This window comes from Apis mellifera, linkage group LG12, assembly GCF_003254395.2.
Source record: "Apis mellifera strain DH4 linkage group LG12, Amel_HAv3.1, whole genome shotgun sequence".
Lineage (NCBI taxonomy): Eukaryota > Metazoa > Arthropoda > Insecta > Hymenoptera > Apidae > Apis > Apis mellifera.
Genome location: NC_037649.1, coordinates 7,873,477 through 7,885,488, shown reverse-complemented (window position 1 = coordinate 7,885,488; position 12,012 = coordinate 7,873,477). Strand labels below are relative to the sequence as shown.

The 12,012-nt window shown below is 32.6% G+C and overlaps 1 protein-coding gene across 9 annotated transcripts in view; it reads right to left on the bottom strand.

The window, feature by feature from the left end:
* The window catches only part of LOC552265 (rho GTPase-activating protein 32), a 33,180-nt gene extending 21,789 nt beyond the window's left edge, over positions 1-11,391 (bottom strand). For 4 of the 9 annotated variants that reach the window (XR_003305849.1, XR_003305848.1, XR_003305853.1 and 1 more), the window contains exons 1-2: positions 10,975-11,391; positions 6,353-6,558 (exon numbers count right to left, since the gene is read on the bottom strand). Coding sequence is in view for 4 of the 9 variants with exons in the window: in XM_624641.5 (XP_624644.2) it covers positions 6,353-6,421 (69 nt within the window). In the remaining 5 variants the exon portion in view is untranslated. Of the gene's footprint in view, positions 1-6,352; positions 6,559-10,522 lie in introns of all 9 variants that reach the window. The other 5 variants (XM_026444325.1, XR_003305854.1, XR_003305852.1 and 2 more) reach the window with 5 other exon arrangements.
* Between the last annotated feature and the right edge of the window lie 621 nt (positions 11,392-12,012).

Genomic DNA, 12,012 nt, shown 5'->3' with positions numbered 1-12,012 from the left:
AAAAAAGAAAAAAAAAATCGATCGACCAAGGATGGATCAAGGACTCATCGACGTTTCTCGAAACAATCCAACGTACCAAGTTACCAGTTGCGTTCAACAACTGGCCGAGCTTCGCGTTTTGCACCCTTTGCACAAAGTTTCTGTTTGCTTATACCGAACACGCCCCCCCTCGTCTCTCCCTCTTCTCCTCGCTTCCTCTTGGCAAACTTCATCTCGCTTCAACTGCGCTTCGTGGAACCTTCTCTCCCTCTCTCTCTTTCTCTTTCCTCATTTTTAATCCCGAGGAGGGAATCGTGATTTACGATCTATGATCAACGAAAATCTAAAAATACGTGGAAGCTGAACCTACAAGTGTCCGGATACGTCGATCAATTTTCAGTGAATAAAAATTTTTAACATTCAAAAAGTGAAACCAATCAATTTATTATTATTATTATTATTAAAAAGTAAATATTCTCGAAATGATTGATTGCTTCGTGAATATAATATTTAATCGCCGTGCATAATTACATATTAATTCTAATCAACGTTAAAAAAAAAAGAGAAAAGAATGCAGAGTTAGTTCATATATTCAATGAAACAATTTTCGATTCCAAAATTCGCGTTGAACGGAAATAGAGTCCATCTCTGGTCTACCTCTCATCTCTAATACAAACTCTAATATCCTTGTAACTTAATAAATAAATAAATCTCAACTGGCATATTTATGCTTGTTTAACCTTGCGCGTCACGTGTACAACTTATGTACGTGCAAATTGTATTTTTAAAAAAAGAGGAAAGGAAGGAACTGTATTCGTCCTCGATAAATTTATCCCAGGAAAAAAAAAATAATTAAAATTTCGTAATTAATTATTTTTCTTAATCGTAAATAAATTCAAATTTCAATCTTCTCGATCTTTTTTTCCTCTGAATATCCTTTTTCCTCATCTTCTTTCAGATTTTCAGGCCAGGCAGAATGCCGGTCCGCCAGAATCCGGCTCGCAAGAAAAGTTCTATTTCTGGTTCGAACATAAAATTTCGCACGCCATTATTTACGTCTCTACTCTTTTTCTACTCTTCCGATCACCGCGAACGATTCGAACACCCTGTCAAGCGTGAAAACCCATCCCCGCCAATATATTTTATACTCCGTGTTGCTAACAACGACCAACCAACGCGGAATAAACACGAACGCGTGCCACGTACACGTACGACAATGGTGGATCCCCCCCCCCGTTGTAAAATAATTCTATTCCCGTGGATCCGTTTCGACGAAAAGGATCGTCCATCGTTCCATTAATCAATCCAACCAAGGCCTAGATTAGTTGGAGAAAGCGGTTCTCGCCCACCCTTGACGAGTTCGAATTGCGATTAATTTAACGCAAATTTGAAGAAATTGAAATAGATTGGGAATATCGAGTAAGGAGATAAAATTAATCGTTGAAGCTTCGTTTGGAAATTGAAAAATAAACGAGTCGTGATAAATTTTTGGAAAAATTTTCTACCAAGGAGATAAAATTAATCGTTGAACCTTCGTTTGGAAACTGAAAAATAAACGAGTTGTGATAAATTTTTGGAAAAATTTTCTATCAAGAAAGGAGATAAAATTAATCGTCGAAATGAATAAACGAATTGTGATAAATTTTTGGAAAAATTATCAAGTAAGAAGATAAAATTAATCGTTGAAGCTTTATTTGGAAATTGAAAAATAAATGAGTTGTGATAAATTTTTGGAAAAATTTTCTACCAAGTAAGGAGATAAAATTAATCGTCGAAATGAATAAACGAATTGTGATAAATTTTTGGAAAAATTTTCTACCAAGTAAAGAAATAAAATTATATTGAACCTTCAGGAAATGAAATAAATATTGAACCTTCGTTTGGAAATTGAAAAATAAACGAGTTGTGATAAATTTTTGGAAAAATTTTTTACCAAGTAAGAAAATAAAATTAATCGTTGAAGCTTCATTTGGAAATTGAAAAATAAATGGGTTGTGATAAATTTTTGAAAAAATTTTTTACCAAGTAAGGAGATAAAATTAATCGTCGAAATGAATAAACGAATTGTGATAAATTTTTGGAAAAATTTTCTACCAAGTAAGGAGATAAAATTAATCGTCGAAATGAATAAACGAATTGTGATAAATTTTTGGAAAAATTTTCTATCAAGAAAGGAGATAAAATTAATCGTCGAAATGGATAAACGAATTGTGATAAATTTTTGGAAAAATTTTCTACCAAGTAAGGAGATAAAATTAATCGTTGAACCTCTATTTGGAAATTGAAAAATAAGCTGTGATAAATTTGTGATAAATTTTTACCTCGCTTATTAATTCAAAGAATTGAATTTGAACTCGAAAAAATATTCGATAAGTTTTATTTCCCTCGACGACATTTTGTTTTACGTAATAAATAATAAATCGAATATAATTGCATTTATGTTGATTGAAAATTGGAGAGTTTTTGCGTAATTTTCCTCTCGCATATTCGAGATCATTCCTTTTTTATCGTTTCTCCTCGCCAAGATGAGAAAAAGATGCGGAGACAGAAGACAGGTGAGAAGAACAAAAAAGGAAACGTTAGAGAGAAGAGAGACTTTGCCCCTACTAGCACGTCATTGACGAAGATACGTAACAGCCGATTAGCTGGAAGGAAAAACTAGTCCAACGAATACCGTATTCCTTATCGAGGCAACGTCCGTGCAACTTTTCCTTTCTTCAACTCGGTTGTTGGCATATGAACGAGTGATCGACACTTGTTATCTTGTTGCCGATTAAAAAATATCAAGCGTCTCGTAATTATTATCAATTCGAAATTTTTATCTCTTCTCCTCGTTACGTTATAGTTATGATATAACGTAATATTATTGATTCAGAAAGTTTCATATTTTATTATTGGTAAAACCATTGAAATTAAAAGTATATAAAAGTATATAAAAATTCTATAGGCTCTTATCGTCTAAATTTTGGAATTTTAACTAAATTTAAATTCACTTAATAATTTAGAGACAGTTATTATTTCATTAATTCAAGACAATTTATCATGCTACCTTTCAACATATTGCAGCTATTTAAATTTTATTTCATAAAGCAGATCGATCTAAAATTATAATCAATAGGTCATGTTAAACAAGTGAATAATATGCCGAGTTTCTTTAAATTATATACATTTAAATAATTATATTTTAAAGATATAATTTTAAATAAAATAAAATATCAAATTACAAACTAAATTATTAAATTTTTAAAATTAAAAAAAAAATATATATCTCCATAAATTCAAAACTTAAATTCAAGAAAAATATATCAATAAACAACATGTTTATCGTTTTATTTAAAACTTTCAATCGGCACGAAAAATCTTGTAATCGAAAAATTACCCTCGTTTCATTTTTATTATTATTATTATTATTATTAATTAAATTAAATCTCATTCCATCGTAAATAAAATGAAATGAAACAAGGTTTTTAATAACGGGCATATAATAATGGGCAGAGTTCTTAATTAATAGAGGCGCGTGTCGCGCGCATTCGAACGCGAACGCGTGAACTTGGTTGAAACGTAGCCAGCCTCTGGCTCTCCCGTTAAAATAACAAGTATGCAGAGGAGGTTTGCATCGAGGCAGCAAGAAACCAACCGACACATGTACGTATTCGTCGGGTGGATAGAGAAGAGCGGTCGTTGATGAAGAGGAAAAAGAGAAAAAAAGAAGGAAGAAAGAAAGAAAAAGAAAAAGAAAAAGAAAACACCGAGTGTAGAGAGCAGATGAACGCGTTCCACAGCTTAACTCTCTGGTAAATTAATTTTATCAAGTGATATACCATGTGGGACGGTCGTTGGTTAAATAATAATTGGCGGTCAATTAAATGAAATAAATTCGCGGTAAACTAAACATTTGGTTTATTAAGGTGTGGTGTGTGTAAGAATTATAAATAAATATCCTTAAATTTATATAAGTATAATTTTTCTTATTCAGAGATGTATAAAAAATAAACGTTATTTATTGTTTCTTTTACTTTTCTTTCTTTTTTCTTTTTTTAATGCTCCGAGGAATAAAGGAAAAAAAAAAATTTATCGGTTTAACGAGCGAAAAAGTGCGATTCGAACGTCGAGTCGAATTAAATTCCAATTTAACAGTCGTTTTAATCGTTAAACTTTTCTACGCATTTTGTTCTTTAGCAACGGTTGACAATTTTACAACTGGCAAATTACTTTACACCGCGCATAGAACGAATTTTGATTAATGCCGTGATCGCTTTCACCGTGACTCATCATCTTTCTCCGATCTTTCTCCGATCCTCGCTTTATCTTCCATCCGAGAGACGTTTCCACGCGTCTCCAATAATTCGAAGAAATTTTTAAAATTACGACAAATCAACGATCGTTATCCTTATTGAACGGAGATATTATGGAAAAACTATTTCGCGAATTTTTATTCCATTATCTAAATTAATATCGATGATATAAAAATCGTGCACCGTTATCTTTTAATCATTCGAACGATAAAACGCAAATTTCTATTCTAACATTGAAGAAAAAAAGATATCACATTCGCGTGATTAATCAGCAAGATCAATCTTCTAATTATTTCCACGACAAGAGCGTTGCGTGGAAAAAGGCACAGGGGACGGCAAGGTGTAAATAACAGCTGACAAGTCCGATCTCTCTGGATGGATTTCCCTTCTTTCTCCCCCTTTTTTCCTCGCAAGAGAGAACTTAATTTGCGTCGCCGGTCGTCGAAGGGTTAACGCTTGAAGCGGGCCGGGGAAATAGAAGGCTTCCGCCGATAGGTGTTCCAGAGGAGGATGTTGGTTACGCGCGTCCCCGTGTTATAACGCGTATACACTCACGTGTAACGCGGCGGCAAACCTCTTATCGATTTGCTCTCGCGCCACCGAGATGGACGAACGAACGAGCGAGAGAGAGAGAGAGAGAGAGAGCGGAGCGAAATAGAAGCAACTTCCGCATTCTGCCGAGACTTTACGCACAGGGTGTTGATATATTCACCTTTCGAGTTTTCGATTCTGGACAACTTGATAGAAATAAAAGGTTTTATAATTTTTTATCTTCTATATATTTCACGAATATGCGGAGGAATCGCTGTACGAAAAGGTTGAGCGAGGCCGCTCTTCTTTATCGACGGACGGAAAAGGGGAAAAAATAGTAGAGAAAGCTGGAAATCCGTCGTTGTGTCTCCCGTTGAATAACCGCTTTTATTTGCTTGGTTGGCACATTGGGAGCTATCGAGGAGCTTTATGAAACGTTTCTACTATTTCCTGGCTGGCCGTCGAGTATGGTAAAGTATCATCGTACGAATGAAGAACGGAAATAACGAGGAACTATAATAGACAGGATTGAACCTCGTATGAAAAGTGACCCGTTTATTACAAGCAAATCGAAATAATTTAATAATAATAAATAAAGGAATCGTGTCGAAAATTGCAAGCGTTATTGTTATTCACGAGCGTTCGAAAGAGGAGGGAAAAAAATCTTTGAAAAGAGGATGTTGAAACGAGTCACCGTGCGTATCGTGACTGGAAGAAATTGTATCCTCCGTAAAAAGAGAAAGTAAATGGAATCGGGGAGAAAGCTGAATGAAGAAATAATTTGAAGAAGAGAGAAAGAGAGAGAGAGAGAGAAGAAAGAGAAGATTTAATATTAAAATCGTAAGAAGACGCGTCGATATGCGGTTTCCGACCTACGCCAAGCGAGGGTCGCGTGTGTAATTAAACAGAAAGCCGAGTCCCGATATCATCGAGATGAAAAACGAGAATGAAAGGAAGATCAAGGTAAATGTTTCTCACCTTTCTGCGCGAGCGTATAACGAGTATATACGATTCTAGAGAGAAAAAGAAAAGAAAAAAAAACGTTCAGATTGTTATCGCGCTGTAACCAACGCTATAAAGCAAGCGTTGATCGTACGTGCAAACATAATCGTAAAACTGTGAGTGAGTAAATATAGATGTGACTAAGTAAATTTTTATCGACGCGACGCGAGGAAATTAATAAGGAAAATCAATTTTTATCGAGAAATCGTCGTGCTAATTTCCTTAATTATTAATTTTGGAATAATTATTCGATCGAATATCATATAAATTACGATATATATTTCCCTATACTTCTCAATATCAATATTTATTTTTACCGTGTTCTATCCTCGAAACAATAATTATTATCTAACCCCGGTTCATTTTTCCAGGAAATCATTTCGTTATACTTTTACAAAGTTTCACTATCCAATCCATGCTCCTATAATTTTACTTTTACGGCGCAATATCCTTTCGAGAAAATTATTACTCTCTCTCTCTCTCTCGTTAAAAAAGAGAATGATAGAAAGAGATACGCAAGAGGAGAATTAAATTAATTTACTCACTTTCGCAGTTTGAGGCTCGATATCGGTTAGTCGTTGAGCACGGGGCCTCTCTTGTGCCGGTCCTGGCATCCTTTGCAACCTCTCCGTGGACGAGGACGAGGAGGACGAGGATCCAGGCCTTTGGCCCGGTTTGCCACGCGCCAGGATGACGGCAGGATTCTACTTCCCTCTCGATTGAACCATTATCCCTCTTTCACGTTCTCCTTCTGAAGCAAACAATTTCCGTCGGATACTCAGACGTCTTTATTGCCGCGCGTTTATTATAGCGGACGAAATATAAACTCGCTTATATATACGCGTACATACGGATATATCATAGCGGGCTAACAACCGTGGATACTCGTAAATTTCACTCGAATCAACTTATAAACTCGCCTCGTATCGACGCCTCCTTCGAACCTTACACTCGTCGTCGTGTCTTCCTTCCTCGCGCGTTTGAAGACATCCGAAATAAATTATTATATCGGGGGAAAAAATGATCTTTCGATAAATATAATAAAGAAAATGAAATAAAAAAGAATAAAAAAGACAATGAAAAATTTAGATTTTATATACGAATAAAGAATTTTTTTTTTGAGTGAAATATTTATACATTTAATTCAATAAAATTTAATTTTTTATTATTAATTGATTATAAATCATTAATGTTTATTTTTTTAGTGAGAATAATTTTTTCTATAATTATTATTTATATTAGTTAGATATATAGATTTAAGAGAATTAAAAATGGATCGTTTTTTATATTTAATAATTTTATTTTTAATTTAATTTCTATATATATATATATATATATATATATATATATATATTAATTTTAAGACCTAATATATTATCAATTATTTTAGGTTCAGATGGTTTAGGATTAATTTCTTATTGTCTTGTAATTTATTATATAAAAATAAAATCATTTACTTCTGGAATAGTAATTGTAATTTTTGTAATTATTTCGATTTCGATCTCGATTCAAATTTTATCGAAATTTTGGATATTTTTGGAGACGAAGCTTGTATTAATTATCCTTATTTTTCTTTCTTTTATATATTTTCAATTTCCTTTCTACGTATAGATTGTAATTATGACACATGGTGAAAATTACGAGCTTCTTTTATCAAAATTTTACTCGCAGAAACGTTACAAGTATTTTAATATGGAAGGATTATAAATTTAAATTAAATTTTAATAATTCAAAGTCCTCTGGTTAGAAGAAGTAATGAATTAAATAATTTATTTATTGCTCGTGAAATATTAACTATCGTGTCGAGACCATTTGAATAAACGAGCAATTTAACTGTTTCTATATTTATAATTCATAAAATACAATATAATATAATAACATATTTTTACGTCGCAATCGTAATCTATTTGCATTCTTTTTTTCGTAATCCAAAGAAAAGAAATCGAATCGCGTAAAAAAAAAATATGAAGATTCGAGCGAACAAAGAAAAGTGAAAATAGAGTTGGTAATTAATTTTTACGGTTTCGGTCCCGTGGCGATCTTATCCGCGAATCGAGAACACGAGACGGATGAAAGTTTCGATGTTTACCGCGCGGTCCGAAGGCGGTCAGGTGAATTTGCCGTTTTAAATCCGACGGCCTTGCCGCGGCCTACGATCTGTAGATATAACGTGGATATATCTAACAATCGTCTTGAACTTTAATCGAGCGAAAGTATTGCTCCGATCGACGGCCAACCCGATCGATTGTTCCTTGGGGCGGGCAAAAAGTTTATTCTCTTCTTTTTTCTTTTGCGAGATTTTGATATAATAAAAATTCGGTAACCGTGATACTAAATTGTGATATTTATTTCTTTTTTTTTCTTCTTTTTCAAAGAGATATTATTTTTAAAAGGAATAAAATTTAATTTGAATCGAAATTAGAATATTTTGATAATTAATCATTAAAATTTGTAAAATATATGATTACGATTATGAAATTGCGAGATTTTTATTTGAATATATTGAATGAATTAGAAAAAATAATAATAGGAAGAATCTCTATTCGATGTTATGATAAAAGTAACAGGAATACGACACGATATTTGCGGCAATTAAGCTAGCTGCAGAAAGTGTTATGCCGAATAACGTTAATTTCCATAGTTAGTAACTTTCGAAACTAATTAAAAAAATGACTCGAAAGTAAAATTAAAAAATCGGGAAAAATTCGATTTACATTTCGTTCGATTCATTCTGAATTTTTCATATATGTTGAATTTTTAATCAAGATAACTTTTAAAACTTTGTGTAAATTAAAAAATATATAATTTATAAAATAAATATAAATAGTAATCATAATCAATGTACATATCTAATATTCATCCGTTTATTTTATCTTGTTCAATGGCAATGATTAACAGATACTCTTTCATGGAATAATGTTTTTCGTACTAAAGAGAAGATCCGGTTGTGTATTCACAAAACTGATGTTTGCTTTCTTTCCTTTTTTTTATTTTTATTTTCACTTTTTTCTCTTTTCTTTTTCTCCCTCGTTTCTTTGGCGAGGAATGCATATAGCAGAAACGACAAAGATAAAAATGTAACAAAGCCACAAATAAAAAGTCTATGCCACATCCGTTACCGTATACCGAGATCTTAAATATTCGCAGGCACAGAATTTGTAGTTAAATTTCGTTAAATGCTTAGAAAAAAAAAATTCCCCGCAAATACGATCTCGATCGTAATATTTCTTATCAATTTTCAAAATTCAATTTTTTGTGTAGCATAAACCATAAGAAAGTTTTCGCGTTTCTTTAATAGTAAATTCGATCGATAAATTCGAATCCGTAGAAGTTAATTCGATCCATATGTGTTTGGGCTTCGATGTCGTGCAAGTCAAAACTGGTAAATATTTCCTGTTATCTTTATTAAAAAAATAATAATTTATACGTATATATATTTAATAAAAATATATGAAATATAGCATAATAATATCTTTAATAATTAAAAAGAAATTATATATTTTTATTTTCATATATTATAGCTACACCGATTAAAAAACTTAGGGTTATAAAGATATTCATCTCTGAAATAACATTGCAATTTTAACGTCAGTTTACATGATTGCAATATTAGTTAAGACGATATTACTGGTAATAATATGGATAATCAGACTGCGCTCGAGAACTATGCGATCGAACTAAATTTTACGAAGTCGTTGACATGTCGCTTGATAAAGCTTAACGAGCTTGATAGAGACAAGTCAAGGTGGAGTTTTTTCAATAGGGAGAAGATTACGCCATTCCGATAACTTTACTATGCCAAGGTTACTATCTTCAATGCGCGCATTGCAACTGGAATGTGAATGTAATGTATTCGAATCTTTTTCTTTCACGAATTCTCCCGCCTTCTGCGTATTGTTATTCTCATTGTGATGTTCCAACACGCGCAACCACATCCATTGCTTAATTACAAGCCGCACGGATTGTTTTTCTCTTATTCCGGTTGTGCAACATACATACAATGAGAACTTAATTAAGCATCGTACACACGAGAAGCCCTTATCGCGTTACACGCACTTCAATTCCTATATAGTAACTAAATTCTCATTTTTACGTTCGTGCGCGCCGACTCGCTATCGTTTACACTTTGTCAACACGTTTCTTTCCTTGCAGAGTCCTGTACCGGCTCTTAATCGAAATTTACAAAAAATTATATACATTTATATACAACTTGGAAGATATTTTCCTTGATACTTAATGATTGAGCATAAATGATTACGAAAATGTAAAAATTGTGATTATATAATCTTAAAATGTAATTCTTGATAAATGTATGTATATGATGAACGTATAGATAAATATAGAGATAAATGTTATTTTGGTATAATAATATTTAAAATCTTTTTGAATTTAATATTAGCATAACGAAACTTTGTTATACATCCTGAATTTTCCTTGTTGATTATTGGAACGAATATCTACGAGAACTGATTACTAAATTTTGAGGTTATAAAATACGCCGAACGATTCGAAAAGTTTTTCGGAAATTCAGCTTATGCGATACTACTACAATACAGGGTTAAGTGCAATGAACCTCGCATACGAAATTGCATCGTCGTAATGGATCACATAAATAAAATACAAAATATATTTACATCATATAATGATATAGAACGAGGAATATTAAATATGTAGCGCATAAAAAGTTCAGAAACAGCTGGATTATCGACTCTCACCTGAAACTACGAACGAGGGGAAGTAACGGCGGTTATGTCAGGGAAACGACAATACCGATAATTCTCTGCTGGCACATCGTAGACTAGGAAAGCCCTTTTACATCCTCCGCCATTTACTGCACCGTTACACGCACACACACACATTCACGATGAACAAGAATAAGAGAAATACACAAGGACACGTAATATTTTACTGCGAATGATTGAAAATTAAAACGTACTTACATGGGTTAGGCATATATTCCAAAAAAAAATCATGCGAAAAGGAGAACGGTCATTTTGATTCGTTTCGCGCGCCGATTGTACACGAGTGCAAATAAGGCCACGTAAGGGGCATCGAAACGGCACTTGCATACTAACAAGAGGGAAGCTCCTCTTCCCTTACCGTGTGTATATTAATATATGTTAAGCCGTATGATACGCACATTACAATGGGTGTATGCATTACGTACTTGCGTGAATATTACCACTCCCGAAGTTGAGAATCCCTGCCTGGCGAAACAGAGGCAGGGACAAGGAACGAGAGAGAAAGAGGTAGGTTCACCACGAAGAAAAACACACGTCTGCCGGAACGCGAGCCATGTTTGTCCCTGGTTAATTCACCGCGAGACTTGTAAACCAATACGGAGATCTTGTTGACAGTTTTGCTGTGGCATTGCCTTCGATCTTGTCCACAGACTTCACTAAGTTCGCGACAAAGTTAACCTTCATTTACAAGTTCCAACAAAATACCGTTTCCGCTCTCTACTGTCAATCCGACCTGCCTAACCTGATCCTCGCGTCTTGACTGGAAGAAGAATGAATACTACGCTTGTTATGCGCAACTGCACTTGCGCAGGATTCTATCGGTTATATTAATCTTTGGCGGGAATAATTAAATCTCAGTAAAATAAATTTTATTTTTATTATTGATATATACAATGTAATATTAAAATTTATTTAATATTTTACGAAATACATGTTACGGAATTATAATTTGTTCATTACATGATAAACAAACTTATTGCATTAATAATTATTATCATTTTTTTAGAAAAAATACTAAATAAAATAAACAAAAATAATTTTTTTTTAATTTATTATTATTTCATTATTTAGTATTTAATTATCTTTGGAAAATATATAATTTTCATGGATTAATTTAATCTATTATATTAATTTAATCATAAGTGCATTTTCCATCTCATGTGAATTTTCCACATTTAACATAGAAAAACAATTTTCTTTGAATTTAACATTTAAACTGTATTTAATTATATTTGTTAAAGCAATAACAAGTATTTGACTCGATTTGTGATCGTTATCAAGTGCAATATAATTATTGTACATATTTTGATTAATATAAACCATAATTTTATATGACAATTTGATTATTGTAATCAAATTATTTCATTTAATAAAATATTGATAAATTTGTGTTGGTCAGAAAAAATGAGTTATTCTGTAAAAAATAAAAATCCATATATATATCCAACAAAATTAATAGTGTT